This window comes from Anser anser (assembly GCF_964211835.1).
Source record: "Anser anser genome assembly, chromosome: 3".
In the NCBI taxonomy this organism is placed as follows: Eukaryota; Metazoa; Chordata; class Aves; order Anseriformes; family Anatidae; genus Anser; species Anser anser.
The window spans coordinates 2,212,779-2,238,712 of NC_139722.1; the positions used below are offsets into that span (position 1 = coordinate 2,212,779).

At 51.2% G+C, this 25,934-nt stretch overlaps 1 protein-coding gene across 11 annotated transcripts in view; it reads left to right on the top strand.

Moving 5' to 3' along the window:
* EXTL3 (exostosin like glycosyltransferase 3) overlaps positions 1 to 25,934 on the top strand; it is a 133,689-nt gene that overhangs the window by 98,609 nt on the left and 9,146 nt on the right. For 9 of the 11 annotated variants that reach the window (XM_083827919.1, XM_083827913.1, XM_083827914.1 and 6 more), the window contains 2 exons: positions 1,653 to 1,777; positions 5,662 to 8,280. In XM_083827919.1, coding sequence (XP_083684045.1) covers positions 6,133 to 8,280 — 2,148 coding nt within the window. In that variant the 5' untranslated portion in view covers positions 1,653 to 1,777; positions 5,662 to 6,132. The remainder of the gene's footprint in view (positions 1 to 1,652; positions 1,778 to 5,661; positions 8,281 to 25,934) is intronic. The other 2 variants (XM_083827922.1, XM_083827923.1) reach the window with 1 other exon arrangement.

Below are 25,934 nucleotides of genomic sequence, written 5' to 3' on the forward strand. Positions count from 1 at the left end.
GCTCGTGGAAGAATAAATAAAACAATACCCTGCTTCATCGCCAGAAAACAGCGCTGAATAATAAATTTAGAAACTAAAAGGTCTGTATGTAAAGCAGATCTCACAATGCATTATGCAGAAAGCAGGAAGGTGCTGGCGAGGGAAACCTCTGGCAGAAGGCAGGCTGGGGAGATGGACGGTTTTGCGGAGAGGTCAGTGAGATGTGGATTGAATCCCGAGCTGGCACGGGTCCTGTAGTGACCTTGGGCGAGTTGTTTCTCCGTGCCTCCATTACCTCCTCTCGAAAACCTGGATGCGGTTTTCCTGTCTAAGGATTTCCTCGGAATAAATGGATGTTCCTGAAGCACTCGGTGAGCCCCAGCCGAGGAGCACGACGGACCTCCAGCAACCACCTCGTGCAGAGGGCAGAGCAGGCAGGTACCTGGAAACACTCGGCAGAGCTTTCTTTGGCTTCTGCTAGGCACGATGCTGAGCATCTCCCTGGGTCTGCTCTTGTCCCCGTGCCCCAGACGGGCAGCAGAAGGCTGTAAACCAGCTTGTTAGCTCTCCACTTGCGTGCCTCGAAGCAGTTTGAGTTCTCCTGTGCTTTGTACACAGGGAAAAGGAGGTGTGGAGGTTGCGTGACCCCCCCCCCGGGTGTTGGAGGGCGTCCCAACTCATCCTCGAGGCAGCAATTCATTTTACCTGCGTGTTTGGGATGGTCAGTTCTGCCGTCTCTTCGGGGTTTTCCCCGTTGATCCGTCGTAAGCTCTCAAAAGCATCAGCCGAAGTACGAGCCCAGCTGCTTTATGGGGTCCTGCCTGCCCGGGTCTGTCAGCTGCTGACGCTTCTTTGGGGTTTTCTTGCGCTGTAACTTCGAAGAGGGGTCTCCTGTGCCGTCAGGGCAGGACGAAGCCTGGCTGGAGAGGAGGAAAAAGCACAGGAACAGTGTCAACATGCATGATACTTCCCCCTAATGCCTGTCAGCCTCTGACTTTTTCAGTGCAGGTGATTTCCTTGCAGGAGGGAGGACGCCGAGGGGCTATCCCGGAGTGTTTGCCCAGGGCTGCTTCACCCCGTGGGCGGGAGGTGGGTTTGGCTCCGCGTGCTAAATGTTTCTTGGCTGGAATAAAAGCTTTATAAAGCAGAGGATGCACTTTATCCCCCGAATACAGCTTACAAGACCTTTTTCTGGTTGCACGTGTAGCGGCGTTGATCTTCGCCTAGGAGACTTCCTCGGTACCTGCGAGCTCTCGGGGCGGCACAAATCCCCCCATGCTGATTCCTGAGGCACATGAAGCATTTCAGAGTGAGCTCTCCATCTGCTGCTTGTAAAGATCTGCTCTCAAACACACCTAAAGCACACACCTAATAGATTTATTCTCCTTGTTCAGTCACAGGAGGAAAATCCTCTAAATGCTCCTGTTCCCAAAATGATTGGAGATTTGGGGGGTAATCCTATTCTTTAAGGGAATTAGGAGGTAGAAAGTTATCGTTGCTGAAGGGTTGTTTTGTGTGTGTTTCTTTTCCCTTTCACCAGAAACACTGTTCCTCGTTGTCAAAAAAAGAGAAGGGGGAGGAATACGTTGTTCTTTGTTTAGCAAAAAGATAAAGGGCTTACACTTCCTGCTTCAAAAAAAAAATAAGTGATTTCTATTTGATTTCGTTTTTAGTGCTGGTGACAAAGAAACGTGGCAGTAGAAACCGTCTATTCAAGGCTGGCCAGGTAAAGCAAGGACGCCACTAGCACACGCTCCCTGACCTCGCAGATCACCAGGAAGGAGCCTGCATGGCAGAGGTGGGTGCAGGGGCTCATCCTCTTAAACAGGGCCAGCAAAGGGAAGGTTTGTGCCACCACGCTGCCGTGATAACACCGCAGACTCGTCACTTGATGAGGAAGGGGAGCGAGGATGGGCGTGGGTGCACACACAGAATTTGGGAGCTCTGATTTAGCAGGCACAGATTTGTAGATTGTCCTCCTGGAGAGCTCAGTGTGTTGCACCCGTGGCACCACGCTCTGCCGGACAATCCACCTCTAGGTTATTTAATGCTGTTGGATTCTCTGGACGACCATGAGTTTAAAATTTCCGGGCTCTGTTCACAAATATGCTGAAAAAGGGACAATATTTCATTAATTTTACATGGAAATGGACAAAAGGAGGTGCAAGCAGGGAGTGCTCAGGTGTTTGCAGAGGGACTTTGGTTACTGAACATTTGCATGACTTTGCTGGCACCCCCATGTTAGACCAGCCTGGCTCTTTCCACTAGAAATGCAAAAAGCGTGAGAGCCCCCAATATTCCCATAACTTCACTGGCGCAGAGAGCCCCGAGGAGGTGAGGAAAGCTGGGAAAATATCCCTGGATTTGAAGCAGGACGTGACAGCGTGCACCAACAGCAATTCAGTCCCGCAGCCCCGTGCCGAGGGCGAAGGAGCTGCAGCGTGCAGACGAGGCGTGCCAAAGAAGTCGGTCAGATTGGCGTTTGGGAAGAGGCTGGGGTAATTACCGACTTTCTGATTTCCCAGGAGCTCTCCTTGCCTCTTTTTGTGTGCGTGTAATTAGGTCTGTCGGGCGGCGACGCTGCGTTATGTCAACAAGAGTTTCTCGGTGAGGGGCTCGATCAGTTTAAAGGACTGAATGGTGCTGGGGAGGGGGAGGAATGGGTCGGCTGCAGAGCCCAGCAATGTTCCTCCTCCTCCCAAACTTCTTTTGGGGAAGTACGGAAATCAGCAGCCTTTTTCACCGGGGCTGCTCATTTCTCTTAAATAAAACTCTGAAGTCTCTCTTGGTAAGACCACAGATTGGGTTTTCATTTTAAGTCCTAATAACAATGTGTTACAACCTCCAGCTCTATCTACTTGATAGGAATAAAGTCTTAGACACTCTTTCAGACTCTCCTTCGTTACTAAAGTGCTTTCTTTATCACCAGCACATATTTCATGCTGACAGTCAATACTTTTAACTGATCCCAAGCCACGCATGCTGCATTTCAAATCCCTCCCCAGCCTCCTCTAGTCTCTCCTGTGTGGTCTTCTCTAAGCCAGCAGCAGAGTTCATTTGTCAGCTTCGGGTTTCTGAGCATATGGATTATTTTTTTTTAATTCACAGCCCACGTTTTTAGGGCAGGAGGATAAAGTTTGTTCTGTATCAGCTGAAGCAGAGGGACCAGAGGAGCCGCTGGAAGGATTAGATGGCAGAACAGCTGCAGGGGATCGTGTGTGGGGTGATGGCCTGGAGTTAGCTTTCCAAGGATGCCATTTGCCATTTTAGGGAGTCCAGTTTGCCACTTCGTTGCTGTTTCGGGGCTCATAAATGGGCAGAGCTGCTAAAATGGAACAAGGTTTAGATGCAGTCATAACTGATAACCTTTGGGACTGTGTTTACTTCCTGGGGGGCTGCAGTTTTCTCTGGCCAGTCGGAAAGCAGCACATGCACACGCCTCCTCTGTCTTTTTTGCTCACGTTTGTGTTCCTTTATTTCTGTCGTGTCTCAGCGCCTTGCATGTAATCCACGGCACCCCCAAAGAAGAGAACAGCAGAGCTGGTTTTCCCGTGCGTGCCTTGAAGTTGAGCTGTTTTTCAGATTCGCTGCCGTTCCAGTGAGCATGTGCTTTGGCATTTCCCTCAGGAGAAGTGTTAACAGAGCGGCTCTCATCTCCTGGCCAGCTGTTTGCAGAAAACTGGTAGCAGTTCTAGGATCTTTGATGCCCCTTTGAGACAGCGTTGAAATTGCAGGGACCGACCAGTCCGCACGGATGGTGACAGCATGAGCTTCATTTCCTGGAGAGAGCTTAAAAAATAAATAAATAATACAGACCTTAAAAACTTCTTTTTGCCTTCAGTCAGTCGGCTGCTTTGTACCCTGGTGCATGCTAAAAATCCTGCTGTTGTAGAGCAGTGGTCCCAGCGGCACGATGCAAGTGTGCTGTTCCTGCCAGGGCTCCCTGTGCCTGAGTGACAGCCCCGCGCAGCAGAGCTGGGGATTTACATTCATCACCAGCCTCTCGCAGCCCCAGCAAATGGAGGTTGGTGTACAGAGAGCAGCATTAAAATGTTCTGCCAGGAGAGCCGAAGCCTCCCCCATCTGCCTGCACCGACGACGCTGCCAAGATCGGAGAAAGCTGATTTCGTTTTTTTTTTCCTGACTTTTTAGCCCTTTTTATCCGCCCAGCTTTCTGAGATTTACGCCAGTGGCGTTTGCCAGACAATGCTATGACTTTAAAAGCTGCTTTCGTTTTTAACTGCTGTGCAGCTCCCGACTGGGGGTCGTGCTGGGGGGGCGAGGGGGAAATTCTCATTCAATCATGCAGCATTACGTTACCAACAGCAAAGAGCCCTGTAACAAAACGGGCCTAGGAACTGTGCATTTTTAGTCCACTTCTTTCCCTTTGGTTACAGTTTTTTCCTGGTTGAAGTCGAATCTTCAGTTTATTCCTCTGACACAACTTGTGTACTGCAGGGAAAAATTATTCATGACTTATCTCTGCTCCTTTAAGGTGAACTTCTGGCTTGCTTTGGCTGGTTTTCAGAGCTCTGTTTTAGCTGCAGGTTGCTTCCTCGCCTTCTTCCTGCTAGTTCGTGATGAGGAGATGAGGGGAGTACGAAATAGATGTAGTGAAAAAATGACTGTCACCATTGTAGGTGACTTTAATTAAAAATTGAAGCGGAAATGAATAAGCTTCTCGTGAGGCTGTGCAAGAATTGCCGCTGTGCCCAACACTATACGCATCAGTGATGTGGGAAGGCCAGTATATAAAAAATATCCCAGAAACGTGGGTAACTCAGACGCTACTAATAAAAAGGAAGGAAAGTTTCTAGTGGCAACACAATCACCTGGCCAAGACTCAGTGCTGAATTGGCCACATCCTTGTGTTTTATGCAAATTTGAGGTAGCCATTCTCCTAATTCAATGCCACAGCAGTTTTCCATGCGAAAAGGGCATATCTAAGCAAGCTGATACCACTTGCGTGGCATGGTGCCACGCAGATCCTAACTCCAGCATCTTTGCTGTGATGGACAGCATAGACAGAAGCCCTTTTTCCAGTTTCGACCAGAAGTTTTATCTTACGTGCAGTGAGCCTGCAGAGGTGGTCGTAACCGCAGTAGGTACGTTCCCTTTAAACTTTCTGCGGCAGTGAATCGAAATTTTCCAGCAGGAAATGAAAGCAAAACACTTCATCTAAAAATTCCTCATCAGCTCTAGTCACTAGAGCAGAACAATAGTGATTACACTCAGTTATGCAGTACAAATTCCCAGTGCTGCTGCGTCCCCGGATCACAACATGCCATTAGGAGGCGGGTAGGGAGAGCAGGTGTACGTCAACATCCCCCTTTTGTACGTGAGGGGACAGGGACTTGCAGATGTCAAGCAGCTTCCCCAAATTTCACAGCAAGACAGTGGCAGAAAAAGGAAGCCAGATCTAAGGGCTGGGATTTTCTGGTCTGGCCACCGAAACACGCAGCCCTAATGAAAAGCAGAGTGCTCAGCGAGAGCCACGTGTCTGCACCTGATGAATCCCATCACCTTCTCAGGTTTACTGCTCTTAACCCTGGAGGTGTTAAACACGTACAAAGGTTGCTCTTCGGAAAGAGAGGACAGTTGCTTTTAAAAACGAGCATCGTCTTAGGTCACTACGGGGTCGTTTTGTTGGCATTGCCTGAATGTATGCCTGTTCTCTTGCAGGAATGGCAGAGCATCAGCCGTGCAGCAGCGATGAGAGAGACTGACGTTCCTACGAGTCTCTCCTGGCTCGGCTTCCACGATGGCTGGTGCCTCTGCATATTCATCGGATGGTAATGCAGGATGTCGAGAGCAGCGGTGGAGTTTGGCTTGAGCCCGTTGTGTTCTTCCCCTGCTGGCTGAGACTTCTGAATCGCCATGACAACGCTGTGACACTTCCAGCAACTCGCCCGCAGACCGAGGGTGGGCTGGGGTGGGTGAGAAGGTCGGCGAGCAAGGCTAACGGGATCGAAAACTGCGGCGGCAGCAAAACGACTGCAGGAGAGCCGTCGTCGCGACACGATGAAATTCCCATTCTATTGGCTCCTCGTTAAGCAGGCACAGTAACCCTTCTTTGCAGAGACTTGCTGTAAAACCCATTTTGGTTATGGCTACTGATCCAACGTGACTGGGCACGCGGTGACTTTTGAACTCATGACCGGATATACGATGTTGCGGAATGGGGGAGTGGGGAACGGAGGCCAGCCGTGGTTGTTGAGGTGGTCCAGTCGGATCCGGCTCACCTGGCTTAGTTTCACCCTCTTTATTATCCTCGTCTTCTTTCCCCTCATCGCGCACTACTACCTAACCACCATCGACGACGCGGACGATGCCGGCAAGCGCATCTTCGGCCCTCGGACCGGCAACGAGCTGTGCGAGGTGAAGCACGTGCAAGACCTGTGCCGCATCCGCGAGTCGGTCAGCGAGGAGCTGCTCCAGCTGGAGGCCAAGCGGCAGGAGCTCAACAGCGAGATCGCCAAGCTCAACTTGAAGATCGAGGCCTGCAAAAAGAGCATTGAAAACGCCAAGCAGGACCTGCTGCAGCTGAAGAATGTCATCAGCCAGACGGAGCATTCCTACAAAGAACTGATGGCTCAGAACCAGCCAAAGCTTTCCTTGCCAATCCGGCTGCTGCCAGACAAAGACGATGTGACCTTCCCCCTGCCAAAATCCAACCGGAACTGCAGGCTGCACAATTGCTTTGACTACTCACGATGCCCGCTGACATCTGGCTTTCCAGTCTACGTCTACAACAGTGACGATTACCCTTTTGGTAGCTCCCTAGACCCTTTAATTAAACAAGCCTTTGAGGCGACTGTCAGAACTAATGTTTATGTTACTGAAAATGCAAATATTGCTTGTGTGTATATAATTTTAGTGGGGGAAATGCAAGAGCCCGTAATGCCAAAACCTACTGAACTAGAGCAACAGTTGCACTCTTTGCCATATTGGAGGACTGACGGACACAACCATCTCATCATCAATTTATCGAGGAAATCGGAAACTCAGAACTTTATTTACAACATCAGCACGGGGCGTGCCATGATTGCCCAGTCCACCTTTTACGACGTGCAGTACCGACCAGGGTTTGATATTGTGGTATCACCCCTGGTCCACGCTATGTCCGAACCCAACTTCCTAGAAATCCCGCCCCAGGTGCCAGTCAAGCGTAAATACCTGTTTAGTTTCCAGGGGGAGAAGATTGAGTCTCTCCGATCCAGCTTGCAAGAGGTTCGCTCTTTCGAAGAGGAGATAGAAGGCAATGCCCCAGCTGACTACGACGATCGCATCATTACCACCCTGAAGGCCGTTCAGGACAGCAAGTTGGACTTTGTTTTGGTGGAGTTCACGTGCAAGAACCAGCCTAAGGCGAGTCTGCCCACTGAGTGGGCTCTGTGTGGAGAAAGGGACGACAGACTAGAGCTACTGAAGCTATCTACTTTTGCACTGATAATCACCCCGGGGGACACCCGCTTAGTGATCTCCGCTGGGTGTGCCATGAGACTGTTCGAGGCTCTGGAAGTCGGAGCCATCCCGGTGGTTCTCGGAGAGCAAGTTCAGCTACCCTATAACGATGTGATCCGGTGGAACGAGGCAGCCTTAATCATACCAAAGCCACGTATCACAGAAGTGCACTTTCTTCTGAGAAGCATTTCTGACAACGATCTGCTCGCCATGAGGAGGCAGGGCCGCTTCTTGTGGGAGACCTACTTCTCCACCTCCGACAACGTTTTCAGCACAGTCTTAGCTATCATAAGGACTCGAATCCAAATCCCGGCTGCTCCTATCCGAGAAGAAACTGCGGTGGAGATCCCCCACCGGTCGGGCAAAGCTGCTGGCACGGACCCCAACATGGCAGACAATGGCGACCTGGACTTGGGGCCTGTGGAAACCGAACCACCCTATGCATCTCCCAAATATCTCCGCAATTTCACCCTCACCGCAATGGACATCTACAGGAATTGGAATTCTGCTCCAGGGCCTTTCCACCTCTTCCCCTATACTCCCTTTGACCCTGTTTTACCATCGGAAGCAAAGTTTTTAGGGTCCGGGACTGGATTTCGACCAATAGGTGGAGGAGCAGGTGGCTCTGGGAAGGAGTTCCAGGCTGCTTTGGGTGGCAACGTCCCTCGGGAGCAATTCACAGTCGTGATGCTAACGTACGAGCGGGAGGAAGTGTTGATGAACTCCCTAGAAAGGCTCAATGGTCTCCCGTACTTAAATAAAGTGGTGGTAGTGTGGAACTCTCCCAAGCTTCCCTCCGAGGATCTCTTGTGGCCAGACATTGGCGTCCCGATCATGGTAAGAAAGATGTAGACCCTGTGGTCTCGCTTCCCGGGGGGGTTGTGTATTAAAGTTGGCTGTAGCCGTTCTGAAGAGCGTCGGCTCGGCTTAGTCATCTGGGACAGCATTCATCTCGCATCCTTGCGGATGTCTGTACCTGATCTGGCCTCTTTATCGGGGAGAAAAACAGGGAGATGAAAGCTATGACTCAGCTGACCCATTTTAGGTGCGCGCGTGAGAACGCCATGGCTTGTGTTCTGGAAAGGCTCGTTTCTCTCCGTGACTTCAGAGGTGGGTGAACTCGGGCGAGATGAATTGGTATCGTGAGAGACAGCCTGCAGCCTTCGGCTTACGGGCTGCGGGAGCTGATACACAGAACGGTCGGAATTGTAAAAGTAAGGGGTCTTTGCAGTGCCAGGTATTTAGCACTCTTGAAACAATAATTGCGTGCGTGGAGCCCAATACAAATCCCGGGGATTAAGGGTAAGAGATTCCCTTTTTGTTGAGAATCTGTGCTCAGGCACTTCAAGTATCACACTGTGAGGACAGGTGGCACCTTATAAATATCTAAATAGTGACTGTTGCTGCACCTTACCTGATAAATCTTTTACAAAAACAAGAGAGGGACGCACTGAAGCTGTGCTGTGCAGTAGATAAGGGCCTCCAAAGGCACTTATCATGTTGTATTACAAGGGAGGAGAGAAGGGAAAATGGGGGAAAGCATTAGCCAAGACCTATGTAACCATGAGAGTTTCTGTCGTAGTGAGTTTGGGTCAGATTTGGGCTGATTTCTTCCCAGCCAAACTGAAGAATTGACTCCTTGAAAGACCAATGTGCCTTCTGGTGCCCAGCTACTCCCTTGCATATTGGCAGCGTTGCTTTTAATGAGCTAATTCTCCCTTAATTAATATTTATTTCTTTGTTTTAGGACTTCTCTGTAGTCTCCGCATGACTTTCTGCACTGGGCATTGTTAGTGATCAATATTAAATATAAATCTCCAGCTGCACTCGGAAAGAGAGCACAAGCATAAAGGCAGTAACAAGAAGCAGCGCTGTGTTGTTTGAATCCGGTCATGTTTAGAGGACAAATGGAAGGATAATGCGTTACAAATTAGGGAAGGGAAAAATAAAAGAGGGAGATGGTATTTAAGTACGCAAACTGCATGTGCTTTATGTGACAGGACGCCGCTAAGCTTAATAGCAATGTGAGCTTTATGCTTCATGCAAGGAGATTCATTGATTTAATATTTCGTTTTAGTATTATTGTGATGAATAAATCCTTCTGTTCACATTTAAAAACCCTTATGGTCCAGGGACAATGAGGAGAGAAAATTGCTTGGATAATTGCGAAATAATCTTTCACATTAGTCCTGTTGAATGCTTGAATTCTCTAAAGTCTTCGCATTGTGTCTGCTTCAAAACCATGCACTCCTCCGGAGCTGAAGAGTTGGGAATTGCTTCTCTTTGGAGTCACTAATGGGTGTTATTTGTGCGAGAAAAATATGTTTCTGTTGATGGACGCTAATGCCTTTTTTCCTCCGGTCTCTTTTGTACATCTACTGTGTCGGGGTCCCACTTGTTTTTTGGGGGCTTTGACATGCACAAGCCTTTCGCACGCACAGTTTTTCTACATGCCATACTTTAGAAGAGCCTCGGGCTTTCAGGATCCCCTACATGAGCCCTAACCCTTTGCAGCCTCCAGGCTTCCATCTCGCAACGTGCTCGTCCACCTCCAGACCGTCTGGTTAGATCGTGCTGGGGGCCTGTAAGTATTCCTCAATACTGTGCCCCCTGGTTTGGCATGACAGTGGGAGAAAAACTTACTTGGGCTTCATCAAACGGTGACGTGTCCTAAGAGGCACCGCCGCAGGGACCTGGGGAGCAGAGCGGAGGCGCGGTGTGCCGCAGGCAGGGGAAGAGGCAGTGGTAAGAAACACAGCCCTTACAGCTTCAGCTGCTGCTGAAAGCAACTACAAAGCTGTGGGTTTCATCTCCTTGCAGGGAAAAAAGCGTCTTTTGATGGGGAATATCCATTTCTCTCAGATCTTCGAGCGGCGCTGTATCCTTGTGTAGCAAATACGCTCCGTAACGTCCCCACAGCCGGCCAGCGTGCGGGCTGCTTGGTGCATCCCAAATCCCACCGAGGTGCTGCTGGAGCTGGTGAAAACCTCACTTTGTGCTTTTGCTGGGCAGCTTTCTGCTGGCAGGATGCAAGGAGGAGAGTTGTGCTTCCTCCTTCAGCCTGGACTGACCTTCGGTTGTTGATCAGGAGTTGGACTCGATGAGCAAAGGTTGGACGTGGTGCTTGGGGACATGGTTTAGTGGTGACATTGGTCACAGAGTGATGGTTGGACCAGATGATCTTGAAGGACTTTTCCAACCTTAATGATTCTATGATCCCTGTGGATCCCTTCCAGCTCAGGGTATTTTGTGATTCCCCGATTCTGCCACAGTTCCTTGAAACTCAGTTTTCAAACCCTGTTACGTGGTTTCAGATTTAAGAATCACGTTATGTGGTTTCTTTTCCCTGGTGGGCTGGCAAGAGCAAAGCTTGAAGCTGCGTTGGCTCTTTGACTCTTTCGTGGATAATGAGATAAACAGTGCTACAGAATATATTTGATTTTTAAAATTATTTTTATTTCGGTATAGATTTCTTGCGATGGCAGCGTTTAGTAGATAAACCAGCAAGGTTCCTTAGCTGCACAGAGTGTCTGCGATAACATATTCTGGTCCTGTGCTGAGCTAGGTGCAGATACAATGTGCTGTAAAGCTGTGTGTAGTCACTCAAGGTTTCCCTTAGAACAGATGTAGATGGATTGCCCTCGAGTTTGAAGTGCCTTTGTGCCGTGCAGATTGTTCCCATCTCACATTAAGGAGATAAAAAAAACAAGGTTCCAAACGAGTATTCGTGTTTGTGAAAGCCTGAAAGCTTCCTTCCCGCAAGTGTTTGCATCTGTAGCACTTCATCGGGTGAACCTGGCAAACAGAAGAGCCTGGAGAGCGTCACCGCAGCCGTGCCGTCAGCGACGTCTCGGCCGTCCCTTACCTTCTGAGCTGGCTTTTGAACCTCAGCAATCGGTTGTCCCTCGAGATGGCTGCGACATCTGCCAAAGCCGAAATATCCTCAAGGAGTTCAAGCCTGCCCGGGCCACCCAGTGCCTGCTTTTGGTGCCAGCAGGTGGGCTCTGTTCGGGCAGGGTGGGAGCTCTCCTGCGTGCACCTCGCTAGGGAGTGCTCCTGCTGTTTCTGTGCTCCTGGGGGGTAAAAGGGAGAAGGGATTCGGATTAAATCTCTGCTCTGAACAGGCAGAAAGACTGCACCAGGGTTTGAGTGATAAGGGGTAACTGGCTGCGGCTCCTGCATTAACCTTGGAAGGATTTCCAGCAGCGGAATGAAGACTGAGTCGGTAAGGAGACCTGGCTCGGTCCTGGGACGGAGACTTCCCCGCTCAGCCTCTCCGTGCTGAGGATTTCTAAATAACATCCAGGTGACGACAGGAGAACCTCGCTCTTCGCTTTGCAGTTCCCTGGCAGCGTTTTCATCCGCACGAATAAAAGCAAAGGGAAACAAACAAGGCAAAACACCGAGGAAACCACACGGGCAGCCCACACAAATGGTAATAAGATGCACCCAAGACGATTCAGATCCCGCTGCGCTTTTCCCTGCGCTCAGGCGCCGGCGTGCTGCTGGTTTCTGGTGGCTGCGGGGCACTTGCTTGTGCTCCTCATCCCAATTTTGGCGTAGCAGTGTGCCCAGCCCGATGCTGAATGACCAAGGTGCGTGGTTTCTGCTCCTCCGCAGCTGGCTCAGTGCCTTCGTGTGGCTCTGAGCAGGGCACGGACTGGGGAAAGGGGAACAGGAGTCATTTCTCTTCTTTCTAGTCTGGTTTTAATCCTGAAAACAAAGTGTTTGGACAGCCAGACCCACTTAAGATGTATTTCAGAAGGCTGCCGGCGCTGCGTATGCCCTCAGCTCGGCAGAGAAAGCACAAAGCCCCAGCCAGCGAGCTGATTAAACTCTGGAGCAGCTTGCACTCAAAACAGCCGCAGATCCTCTAATGCAGCAATTAAATTATCCATTTCCCTTGCAGAAAGTTACTTAAAGCCCCCCAGGACTGCAGCCTGAGCCAGGAAAGCAAACGGAGCTCAGCATCCTCCCCTTCCCTCCTCCGCGCGTGCTTTTTCCTCCCCACATTTCTCGGCCTGTTGGTCGTGCCCTGGAGACCGGGAATGGGAGGACTGAGCTCAGGAGGGCCCTAAATTTGGTTAAAATCTCAAGTAAAAAAATTAAAAAAAAAAAAACTTGGCCCCATTGGCCCTTGACTCCAGCATCTTCGGGTCTGTCTGTCTCTCAAACGGGGCAAAGATGCATTTTTAACATTTTTTCACGTTCTGTCCTTAGTTAATGAGAAAGCAGCTCGTTTGTAAGTTAAAGATTTGCCAGCCAAAGAGAGAGGAACCTTGGCTTTCAGGGCTTTGTACCGCAGCGCCAGCCGCACACATCCCTGCTTCCCAAAGGCCACGGGTCCAAGCAACTCCTGAAACTGGTTCGTGGAAGACGGACGGCTCCGTGGGGACAGACGCTTCATGGCTCCACTTGCAGTGGTGTGTCAGCCTCGCACAGCAATTTCCAGGCAACCTTGGCCTTTATTTCTTGCGGCTGGTCTTTTTTTCGCTCACAACTCAATGCTGACGGTCTCATCCATCGGGTGTTGGCTGGGAGAGGTGGTGACACCTGAAAGTTTGGGGCCATCGGTGACCTACGTGCAAACACCTCCAACCATCCGCTTCTTCTGAGCATGGAGCCTGTTGGGAACAAGACAAGCAAAATTCGTCCTTGTGAGCTGGTAACTGAGGTTTTTGTACTGACCTGGAGTGTAGGGGGGGTGTTTTTAGGCAGGGTTTTTGGATCAGGATCATCCGGTTGTGTTGTTTCGAGCCCGCGTGGCAGCTCTCCCCCTGCCCCAGGAATGCCTGCCTGGTTTTTGGTTCAGTTTGGGGAGCTCCAGGGTTTTGCAGAGGGTGCTGGCGTCGTGCCTGGAGCACAGCCTCCGATCCCGTAGGATGGGCAGATCCGTGGATCCACAGGCTACATCATACTCATCCCAAACCAGTATTTTCCTAGCCTGTGCTCGTGTTCTCAGAATTAATAACCCAAACTTCTGACTCTTCTTTCTTCTCCATGGCGCACGGCTCCTTCGGCGACGAGCCGCGGCTGGAAAAGCCCTGCGGCAGTTTGCTTTCTCCTCTTCCTCCGGGGTTGTGTGTGCTCGTAGGCATTTATGAGCAATTTGCCTGGGTTCACTGCCAATGCCAGCTCCTGTGGCTTTCGACAGTGACTAATCCTTTCCTTCAGCTTTGTTAGGGGGTAAGTAGCTAGCTTTGATCTCCGCAGCCGGTTGCAGTGGTGTCGCGTCCTTTTCTGCTGGCTCGGTGGCCGGCCGAGGAAGCTTATTCAATTTAGCTGCTTCCTTGAAAAGGAATAATCTTTGGAAAATTTCGAATCCAGCAGCACTGCCGCTGAAATGTGCAGACCTGCCCCTTGAAATGGCACTGGGTGATCGGGAGCGGCCTGGGGGGAAATGCCGTCAGGACTTTCCCTTCTGTCTGAGCAGCGTCTGTACAGCTGTCCTGTGCCGAGCCCGCTGCTGAAAGCCTGATGCCTTCGATTTGCTGCCAGAAATCCTCAAATTTGCCCTGGGATGTCCACGGCAGGAGCACGGGGAGCTCCCAGGTGATGTTTCTAGCTCGGAGGATGAGGAGCAGAGCCCTGTACCGGGCAGCTGTAGCGTGCCATGTCTGCAGCGTCAGCGTCTGCGTTTGTCCTGCGACTTCGTGCTTGGTTTTTTGGGAAGAGCAGAGCCAACCTGACAAACTCAGCTCGGGCACCAGCAGCTCATGGACACCAATAACTCGAGTAAACTGGAGTGGTGTGCGCGGTCCTGAGCCAGGACCAGCGGGAGCGTGCATCGGAGGGGAATAAAACCCCGTGGGTTTGACGGGACCCAGCCAGCGCACCGCCTTCAGCGGCAGCGTACCAAAGGTAGACGAGTTAAAAAATTTCTCCATGAGAGCAGTTTCCAGAGGCAGGACGACGCTGCCGAATATTCCTGTGCTGCTGCCGGGTTCGTAGCACCACCTGCTGCCTGCGGAGCCCCGCGTGCTGCCGCGAGCTGCCTTACTTCTCCCACCCCTCGGAGCTTGCTGCCTCTCTGAATATTTTTTTAAGCGCGCTTGCTGCTCGGTTTACCCGTGCTGCTAAAATCCAGATGCTTGTCCCTGCGGGGCCTAAGCCAAGGTGCGGCGAGGCGTGAACGTCCGCCGATAACGTAACAAGCAGCCCGACTTCTCGGGGCTTTGCACGCTGAATATTAACTCCCACACCCTTGCAGTACGCTGCTGCTGTTTCAGCAGCAAATTATTCCGTGCTGGGGAACAAGTCGGGGGCAGAACTGAGTGTGTAGGCATTTTTTTTTCTTCCCTTTTCACCTTCTCTGCCTTTTTTTGGGACCGCTAGTGCAACTCTCACTTAGTTTGTATGGCACTGCATGCTGACTTCACTTCCCTGCAAGCTGTCCCCTTGTTCTGATAAAGCCCCAGAGCCCAGGTACCTGCATTTCCTTTCTTCCCGTGCTTCCAACGTTCCTAATTTTTTGCTCTCATCTGCTTTTGCACCTGTACAGGCTGCTGTAGTTGGGAAGGGAGGGCAGGCTCATCACCCAAAGCAGCTTTAATTTGGGGCTGTATCGCAAGAAATGGATGGGCCCCGAGGCTCAGGAGAGAAGCAGCGAGCTGCAGTCACTGAGGTCATGAATTTGGGTATTAGATAGCCGGGGCAAAGGAAAATCTGTGGTGTTTGCTGGAAGAGGAGGGACCTCACGGGGCATTAGGATATCAAGGTTATAAAGAGGAAGGTAACGCCTGGATACAAGGGCAGAGAAAGAAATGAGGAGCAAGAGAGAGGTTTTCGTCACTCCGCTTTTTCCTTCGTGTCTGGCGTAGCTCGGAGATGCCTCCCCAAACCCATTGGGATCGATCAGCAGCGACCTTGCAGCTCTCAGGTAGATGATAACTTACTCCCGAGCTGGCGGTGGCACAGCAGCCGCAAAGTTGTTCATCTCCTGGACGTTTTTACCCCTTTCCCCACAAGGAATCTCTCCCTTCCGTCTGACGGATGATGCTTCCTCACTTCTCTTGAAATAAACTCCGGATTCCCCTCCTGCAGAGCTGTTAAATGTGGGACAAAGACCGTGAGCGGCACGCGGGGGCATGCTGGAAATAAGCTGGAGAGAAACCGAGGCACAGCGAGCAGAAAATGACGCCTGCCCACCAAAGCATGACATTGTACGTCTCGCAGAAACGCTGTAGAAAGCTATTTTTGCCTATTCCCAGATTTATTAGCAGCAAAAAGATGGGAGATCTGGTGAAGCCATTCTCGGGCCTCCCAGATAACATTTTTCAGATCCAAATAGTTCAGCAAAGTCTTTGGGTGTCTGGACGCTTATCTGAATTGAAGTCTGATTTTTTTTCTGAGGTCCGTGTAGGAAAAGTAAGTGGGTTTTGTGCTCGACATTGAATTTTTAAAGCATCCTGGGCAGGGAGGTGACGTTTGCAGCTTCAGTGCGAAGGGACCGATCTCCCCGACTGCCCGGAGTCCAGGCTGGTGGAAACAGGTGGAAAGATTTTGGAAAAGGAATTGTTTTTAATTATGCCTAATCGATGTGAGCTTTGTAATTGCTAGCACATGGCGGTCCTTAATTCCCAGCCCATGCTGCGGGGGGTGCTTTTGGTAGTCCCTCCTCATCCCAACCACCTATTTCTGAGCCATTCGCTGAAAGCATTTGTTCCCCCTTGATTTTATTTTACGTTTTAATTGATTAGCAGGAGAAGCTTAAACAGATCACCCCGAATTAAGAGTCTGAGCGCGAGCGGAGCTCTGAAGAACGGGACGTTGCCCCGGCTCTGCCACGAAGCCCTGGGACCTGGAGCAGGTGAACCTGTGAGCGAAGGGAAGATCTTCCCAAACTGCCTTTCCCCTTTATTTGACCACATTCAGGGCAATATCCCGCCCGTTCTCTGATATTCGAGCTGATGGAAATTGCTTTTCTGCATAAGCTGTGCTCATCCTAGAGAGAAATGAGAGATAAAATGCTGATTGCAGAACCGTGGCATGGATTTGCTAGTTCTTTTCTTCTAACGTTACAGACGAGAGCTCTCATTGCTAGGTAATGGGGTTGAGGACAGACTTGCAGGCACAAAGCTGTCGTCGTTTCAGCCAGACCAGACCCATCAGAACTTCCCCAGTGAGATCTCAACTCTCTAATTCTGACGTCCTTGGAAAACTTTTAGTCTGGAGCGAACCTAGAAGCCAAAAGTTGGGTGTGCAGGTCTGAGTGCTCTTCACGCTCACTGCTCTCAGTGCCGTAACCATTTATCCTCTGTCCTCTTCTCCTCAAAAAATGACCTGCCCGCAGAGCTGACGGCATCGGGGTTTTGCTTATACACCAGATTTTATTCCAGCTTTTTCAACAGCTGCTCTGTGAGTTGTGAATAGTCTGCCCCCAGCTCCTCCCTCCACGAATGGAGAAATAACGTTCGTTTTGGTACCTCCTGCCCCCAGACGTGAACGTCTGCACGAGAGCATCTAGGATGGGACACAGCAGCTTCTCGGTGCTGAACATCCTCGAGCGTCGTTAAACGCAACGTGTTCAAGCTGCTGAGACACGCCGAATTTAACCGATTTTAAAATAATTGCACCTGCTTTGCCGGGTGTTCTGTTTCGCAGCCGTCGTGGAAATCCTGCTTGACAGACGCCTCGCAGAAAGAGAGGGAGCCCGCAGAAGAAGTAATCGTGCAGCAACGCCGAGGATTTGCACCGACGGAAGGCTCTGTTAATTAAAGCAGCCAGGCTATCAGCCAGAGAGCAACGTGTGGGAGGGTAAGCTCTGCCTCTTAGTGGACGGGAAAAAAGATATTCCCAGTAATCCCCTGGGACGGCATCCCTTGGGTTGCCAGCACTTTCCTTTTCCGCTGGAGACGCTCTCACTCTCCACTGTGTGTTTCTTTGTCTTCCAAGTGGACGTTTGTGCGTTTTCTTCCCTTTATTGCTGGTGACCCGCTATTGCGCAGCAGCTGATGGCTTGGCAAGAAGAGTGTACCTCAGGGGTGCTCCTAAACTGCTGTGCTGTTTTTTTTACACGCTCTCCGTCTCGCAGATGAGATGTGACAGCCTCTCTCAGATCCATCCCTGAGCTCTCAGTCCCTTTGCCGCCAGACTTCTCGGCGCAGTCCCAGGGACCAGCAATGTGTCTTTTCCAATGAATTTAGGAGCGCATGAGTTCGCCAGCAGGGTTTTCTCAAGAGTGAAGGGCTGAGAGAGATCTGGACTTCAATACTTCTGAAGTTCTGGGGTTTTGCTTGTTTGCTTTAGTAAGGACAAGGCTTTATAGTGTGTGCATCTTTCTTTAGCTCCAGTATGGCTCCTCCAAGGAAGACCGAGGTTGGTACTGAGGTTGTACCTGGCCCCAAACTGCTCCCGACACATCCGTGCTGAGTGCTCCATCCCCGTGGCGCGGCTGGGAAGGCGAGGCAGGAACACTGAATATTTTTACCAGAATCAGGTCAGGCTTTCCCAGTCGCTTCCTTTGTGAGCTGGTTGGGTTTCTCTCCTTTGTCCGTACAGGCTGCATTTCGCAGTGCTTCTGTGCTTGGTTCAAGGGCAGGAACAGTGTGGTCCTGGCCGTGGGCTCGTTCCTGGCTGTTCCAGCTCTGCTGCTGGGAATTTTGCAATTTGCTTTGCAAACGAATGAGCCAGCCTGGCGTGTGGAGTCCTGGCTGCTGGTATCGCACCTGCCTTGTGCATCTCTGCACCGCGTGCTCCGGGGATCCCTACGATACCCAGAACAGGCCTGGGAGTTGAAAGCTGGTTCAGAGCAGTGATTCCTCAGTCCGGTGCGCCTTCATGCTCTGCCTGCGTGGCCTGGGCAGGATGCTGCACAGATCTGCAGCTCCCATGCTGGCAGAACCAGACTGCTAACTCCTAGGCATCAAACCGGGCTTAAAACTGAAGCAGAGGCATGGTTCCGCTCCCAGGCTCACTGGCGGCGTGCACATCAGTTCCCGAGCTGCTCTTATCTAACCAGCCTGGTTTTGGAAAGCTTCTGGTTTTGGATAGCTCCCGCTATGATTTGGGAAAGTAATAGCAGGAGGAAGCTTCCCCTTGGGCTGGGTTTTGTAGTGCAAATAAAATGTATCAGGGGGAACAGGGAGGCTGGCACAAACCTGCTGTTTTCTTCTGTATGAAACAACACAGAGCTGCGCTCCTCCCGCAGCAGCGTAAGGCGACGACCTCTTAGGTCTCAGCCTTGGGTCCAGACGTGTTCCAGAGCCTGGAAGGGCAACATTCCCATTATACAGGACTGACCTCCGAAAGTCCTCCAGTTTATTTCTATCCGAAGATCTTCGCATCGTTAGCGAACGTTGACCAGTCCCTGCAGGACGAGGGCCGGGTAGGCAGCCCCGGTGCGTTCAGCGGAGCCGCGTTGGCTTGGAACCTGCTGGTGCTTTCCAGACTGCGATCTGTCACCGTCCCCGGCTCTGGAAGGGAAAGCTGCTTCATGCAGCAGCCTCAGATGATTGCTAGAGCTGCCAGGGGGTGTTCGGAGAGCCAGAAGGGGCAGAGAGGGCGAAATTCAGGGTGAGACAGGCTGCCAGAAGCAACAGCTTGAGGACTGAAAGGGTAAAGCGAAGGCTGGAAGAAAGCAGAGAATTTTCTAAGAATCCATTTCTGTTAGCACGAGCATTTTGGCACCGTCACTGGCACAATGCAGGTGGTAGGATCGCTGTCCTCCCCGCAGGACGCTGGATACTGGGCACGCGTGGCCTCCTTCAAGGGGTTCCTGCAGGAGCTGCGGGCAGCAGGGGAGGCACAAACCCTCACAGCAGCAGTCAGCACCTGGTAAGATGCTAATTTTGCAATCCAGTTAAACACCGCCACTTTTAAATGGCAGCAGGCACCTGGCAGAGAGCTGGGATAGCAGATAGGTATTTACTTGTTTGCCTTTACGTCTTACCGAAGACAACGAGTTGCATTTGTGTGCCCCTAATTTGCTAAATCAGGGCGCTCGCTTGCTGCAGATGCTCCTGCTGCTGCCCCCGGTCTCCCCAGCATGTTCTGTGATCTCCGGGGCTGCTCCTAAGCAGAATAAATTCACCTGGATTTCCTGCCTTGAATACCAAGAGGGGATTCGCCAGGTGGAAGCAGGTTTGTGATGTCTGCCTGGCTCGGAAGAGCACTGATAAAGAAACACTTCACTTCCATGCCTTCGGATAGTGCCCGTTTAATTGCAAAAAAATAATAAGCAGGGGAGAACGCCTATGAGGTATTTAAAACCCCGGCCGCAAGCGACAGCGCGTTGTCCCGAGGATGTTCTTCGGAGCCAAATAATTGCAAATAACTGTAAATAAATCTAGGCGGGCCACCAATTCAACGCGCATCTTTAATTGCGCAGCCACTACCAGGGACACGCAGGGAGAATAAAAATAAGCGAGGCTCTGGATCTCTTTAATGTTAAAATAAGTACGCCTCTCCCTTAGCTTCCTCCGAACCAAGTGACAGCTGCACCCGTACGAAAACGAATAAATAATCAGCTTTATTTGTGTCGCAAGCTGTTTTCTCAGCTCGGAGAGGAGCAGCCCACGGATACCACTCGCGTGGTTCAAAGAGAGCCCAAGCGTTGGCACAGGTGATGTCCATGGGCGCCGTATCGCTTTTAAAAAGGGATTTCTACTAGTACCTTCCTGTGTGGTTTTGTTCTCACGGGGGGGATAATTTACGTTTGGTTTTATGTTGCATCATTTAATTACGCCTGTTTTAAAAACGCATCTGTTTTGCCGCTTTACGTGCACTGCACGCAGCCTTCGGGTAGCTTTGCAGCTAAATTCCCCTCCAGTGAAACTCTCTCATACCTCTGGAGATGAGTTTTAAAATAGTCCGTGAGATCTTTTCATCCAAACCTTGAAAACGCCTCCGAATTAGAGGTGGCAAAGCACGGAAGCCTGGAGCCTGGCTGGGCTGGTTCGGGGCATAAAGGCGAGGGGGCTGCGACTGGTTCAAGGCGAGGAAGAAAGCGCCGGGGATGGAGCAGCAGGATAATTAACCCACGAGAGAGGGGATAACGGTAACTTCGAAATCCATCTTTACAAGTGAAGATTAAAAGGGGAAGGAAAAAAAAAAAAAGGGTGAAGAATTGCCGGAGGGAGCCGCTGGAAAAAGCAGGAGCATCTCATCGGGTAGAGGAGGAGGACGGCTTCTGAACAAACATCCCTCGAAGAGGATTTCCAAAAAGGCTCTTCGCTGGCATCTTCGGGATCCCAGCATCGTAGGATCCTAGCCCTGCCTGGGATGACAGCAGAAGATCGGCGTCCTGACAGATACCTTGGAGACCTTTCTGATTTCGCTTCTGTGCCCCGAAGTCGATTAAACATCAGGTATCGTAAACACAACCAAAAGAGCATCCAGCTCTTTACCAAACACCAGTCCTGCGGTGTTTGATGTGTCTGGAAGGTGCTTTTACACCGCGTTTACGCCTGTTTCAAAGCACAGGGCTGCGGTTTCTCCCCGAGGTTGCCCTGAGGTCCTGTGCCGTGCCGGAGTGATGTCCTCAGGGCTGGGGTCTGCTGAATTTGGATGAATTTCTGTCCTCTGCAGAGCTCGGGGGGGGTTTCTCGTGGTGGGAGCTGGGCTTGGCAGGAGGAGATGGCTCTGCGTGGGCAGGACAGAGCCCAGGGGCTCTTGGTGGTGTGCTTTCAGGAGACTTTCAGTGCTGCAGGGGATTTGTGGTGGTGTCTGTGGCAATGCTGGTGTCTTCATCGGCTTCTTCACGGAAGGCTTGGCAGCTCGTCGAGCAGGCAGCTCTCACCTGCCATGTTGCATGGGGGAAGATGACCGGGAGCTCGAGAGAAACTGGGATCAAAGTCACCTTTATGAGGGCAAACTTGAGGTGTGTGGCTTCCGCACGGAGTCTCCCCCGATGCCAAAGTTCCTGTGACAGACAGCGATACTTACAGCATGCCGAATCCCTCTCCAACATCCCTCATAAGTTCTGGCTGGTCAGTACAAACCTGTCCTGACAGCTGCGCTCCCAAAAAAGCTGTGAAGATGCTGCTGCTCCTGGGACAAGCCAGACCAGGTTAAAAATTACCATTTATCCTGCTCATGTGTATGTGAATCCGCACGCGCACGCGACCCCCTTGAGAAGGAAACCCCTTTCTGCCTTGTAAATAACCTGCCAGCCCAGCATTCGCGTGCTGTTGTGTCTGGTAGTCTGCAGGTCTTAAGGGCTGAGCTGGGCGTGTTGCTTCATCGGGGGATTATCCGGATTTTGTCCAACCTCTGAGTTGAAAATGAGTGGCCTGATACAGAACAGTTTCAGGTAAGGGCGAAGGGATTCCCGGTGCCACTTGTTCCTCTTCTGCTGGAATGCTGAGGTTCTGACCTTGCAGATCCCTCTGGCTCATCCATGCGAAGTGGAACGGTGTGTCCTCGGTTGGGATCTTTGCCCCCAGATGCTGCCATCAGGATAAAGTGCATTTTTTAGAAGGGTTCGTCCGTGGGTTCAGTCGCTGGGATGGCAGCAAGGCAAGAGGGCACAGCCCTCGAGCGTGTTCCCTGCGCTGCCGGTGCCTTGCTTCACAGTATCACAGATTTCTAGGTTGGAAGAGACCTCAAGATCATCGAGTCCAACCTCCGACCTAACACTAAGTACTCCACTAAACCATATCGCTAAGCTCTACATCTAAACGTCTTTTAAAGACCTCCAGGGATGGTGACTCCACCACCTCCCTGGGCAGCCCATTCCAATGCTTAATAACCCTTTCGGTAAAGAAGTTCTTCCTAACATCCAACCTAAACCTCCCCTGTCGCAACTTTCGCCCATTCCCCCTCGTCCTGTCACCAGGCACGTAGGAGAACAGACCAACTCCCACCTCTCTACAGCCTCCTTTAAGGTAACTGTAGAGAGCGATAAGGTCGCCCCTGAGCCTCCTCTTCTCCAGGCTGAACAATCCCAGCTCCCTCAGCCGCTCCTCGTAAGACTTGTTCTCCAGACCCCTCACCAGCTTGGTCGCCCTTCTCTGGACTCGCTCGAGCACGTCCATGTCCTTCCTGTAGCGAGGGGCCCAAAACTGAACACAGTACTCGAGGTGCGGCCTCACCAGAGCCGAGTACAGGGGCACAATCACTTCCCTCGACCTGCTGGCCACACTGCTTCTTATGCAGGCCAGGATGCTGTTGGCCTTCTTGGCCACCTGGGCACACTGCTGGCTCATATTCAGCCGACTATCAACCAATACTCCCAGGTCCTTCTCTGCCAGGCAGCTTTCCAGCCACTCATCTCCCAGCCTGTAGCTCTGCTTGGGGTTGTTGCGCCCCAGGTGCAGGACCCGGCACTTGGCCTTGCTGAACTTCATACAGTTGGCCTCAGCCCATCGGTCCAGTCTATCCAGATCCTCCTGCAGAGCCTTCCTGCCCTCGAGCAGATCGACACACGCACTTAGCTTGGTGTCATCTGCAAACTTACTGAGGGTGCACTGGACGCCCTCATCCAGATCATCGATAAAGATATTAAAGAGGACCGGCCCCAGTACCGAGCCCTGGGGGACTCCACTAGTGACCGGCCTCCAACTGGATTTGGCTCCATTCACCACAACTCTTTGGGCCCGGCTATCCAGCCAGTTTCTAACCCAGCGAAGCGTACGCCAGTCCAAGCCCCGAGCAGCCAGTTTTTTGAGGAGAATGTTGTGGGGAACTGTGTCAAAAGCCTTACTGAGGTCAAGGTAAACCACATCCCATTTGCTTCTCTGGATCTTACTGAAAACTTCAAGAGCCGGTGCCAAGAAGAGGATTGATAGGGCTGTAAATCTGCGTCGGCCCTAGAGGACTGTGCTGGCAGCAGCTCTCTGCTTCTTCCTTTTTCCCCATGTCTTTGGGAGCGGTGGAAGTGGATCCTTTTCCCGAGAACTCGTTCTTTGTCTCCCCAGATTACGCGGCTCTCCTAAGGGTGCCCTTTTGGTTTTTTCCTGATGAAGACCTGACATGAGCAATGAGCTTCCTGCTTTCTTGCAGACTTTGCTCTTTGCCCACAAATCAATCTGGCTCACTAAGCTGAGCTGTCAGAATTTCTCCAAGGGCACAGACATTCTTCATGTTTTCGCCGTCAAATTATATGTGACGCTTAATTTAAAGCTTAGGCGTGAAGCCTCACTAGAGATTGCTGGAAGAAACTCATTTTGCTGAATTTTTGTATTTATGTATAAATATTCTGTATAAATAGAAAATATTGGTACTGGTTGGAGCATTCTTGCTGGGCAGATGATAGATTTATGCTTTGTTTTAGCTCTGTCTAACACTTCTAAGATCTTTTTGGCCAACATGGCCATGAACAACGCCAGGAGCAAATGGATGTATTAAACAGGTTTGGGTTAAGTTTTGGGGTTTTGTGCTCCTTCAGTCAGAAGAAACTTGTGGAATGAAATCACCTCAGGTTGCTGAAAGGAGCAGAAGTTTCTAATGTGGTGTGTATGGTGCTGAGAAGCACTTTATGTCTTGCAGTTTTAAGACAAGCTTCCTAAGTGTGTAAACTGCTGGAGGGGTTTCATGATTTGGAGCTGGCAGCCACAGTAGCGACTTTGTACAGCACCACACTTGGTGATATCACTGGTGGCAAAGGTGTTGAAGCAAAATTGCCAAGGAAAAGCCAAAAATAACCAAGATAAAGGCAACCAGAAGTACAAAACCTGGGACAGGTTTGAGGCTGGAGGGGCTGGGGTTTGCGTGCAGGTCCTAGCAGTGGTGCCGTGCTCTGTGGTTGGAGCCTCCCCATTCCCTGCAGGGGAGGGTGGCTTTTTGGCGAATTTGTGTGCCTTTCTTTTAGCTCTTGGGATTTTTTGAGCTCCCCAGTGCTAGAAACTCGCTGGGTGAAGGTCACTGGTGAGTGGCTGCCTGCCGGAGCTCAGCATTTCAGCACACGCCTCACACTTGCTGAGGGAACTTTGGTGGGTGCTCACAGAGCTCTTGGCTCACAACCCCTGAGAAATATGCTAAAAAGCCGTCATTAACGTGAGGGAAGGGCAGGAGAAACGGCCCCGGGTGAGAGATGGAGAGCTCGGTCTGCTTGAACACGAACCGAGAGGGTTTGGTTATGGCACCGCCCGGTCCTGTGTGGAAGAGGCCTGCTGAGGGAGCTGATGGCGGCGGATCCCTCGGAGGAGCGAGTGGTTGGCCTTTGAGGTTGGACGTCCTGAGGGACACTCAGAGGAAAGACGGATTCCCCCACTCCTGATGTCTTCAGCGGGGATTCCTTTCTGTCAGAGACACCTTAGGTGGCCACAGGTCAGGTCTGAGAAGGGGCTCCTGTGAGCGGCAGCATTCAGGAGGCTACCGTCGGTGACTTGGCTTACCCCCACCGACCCCACCAGCCGTCCGCTGCTGGTTCTTCAGAAAGCATTTGGAGATCAACCAGTGCCGTGAAGTTTGATCTCCCAGTAATGTTGTCGAGCTGGTGTTTCACAGCAGCTTTATGGCACCTCAGGCTGAGAATCTTCCAGAGAAGAGCCGCGCTTCGAGGCCTTGCTCCACTGCCTTAGGGGATCCCACAGGGTGAGCAGGCCGCCTCCCCTGGTCCGTAAATCCCAAAACTTCTGGAATGGACTTCTTTAAACTTGGCTGGTGTAATAACCCTTCCTTTTTCACCTAGCCTGATAAGTTTCTGAGTGCATTTGTGCCCGTAAAGTCCATTTAATGCCTGAGAAATCTGGTGTTTTCCGAGGCCTATTGAAATGGAAAAACCTTCGAAGAGATAGGAATGTTTCAAGTCCCCGATTCGAATACTCCTCCCCTTCCCCCCAACCTGTTTTTACAAGATTAGCCGCTTGTATTAAAGAAGAAAACCTTCCCGAAGGTTCACTTTTCTCTTTCTCAAGAGTTATATTTCTCATCTAATAACGCCATGCCCTTGTTTCCCCAGCTCGGGATGCAGTGTGTGTGTTCGAGACCAAAACCCGGTCCTGCCCGGGGAAAAAGCACCGTGCTGAGCCGTCCCAGGAGGGCAGAGACAGGAGGAAGGTTTGGTCCCTTCTCGAATCGCTGCCTGCACATCCCACTTTGCTTTCCTGGTGCAATTGCCCAGGGGCAAGCACGGGGATTTACAGAAGCCACTGACTAGATGGCTGATGCCAATTAGCCGCATCCTAAAAGCGCTGTAAATTGGGACAGTTCCTTTGAAAACAAGGCATCAAAGGCAGTAGCTTTAAGTTGCTTCTAACTTTCGCTTGTGCTCATGTGATGAATGTGCTTATCGAGGCTCAGAGGCATCTGACTCCTCTGTAGCATCCTTCTCTTTAGGGAAGAGTTTTGTGCCAACGCACGGATCTCTCCACCCTCTGTGCTGCCCTCTTGAAGCTTCATGGAGTGGAAATAATTTGACATTTTGCAAATGTTCAACCTGAATCTTTCCTGAGAAGCTGAATTGAGGACCCGCAGCAAGTAGGAGTCTGCTAAATGTAAAACCGTGTCCATTTCTCAGCGTGCTGATGGGGCAGAAAGTGTTTCCTGCTGCTCGGCCCCAGTTCTTGCTCTTTTGTCCTCTATCCGTGCGTCTTCAGCTGGTCCCATGG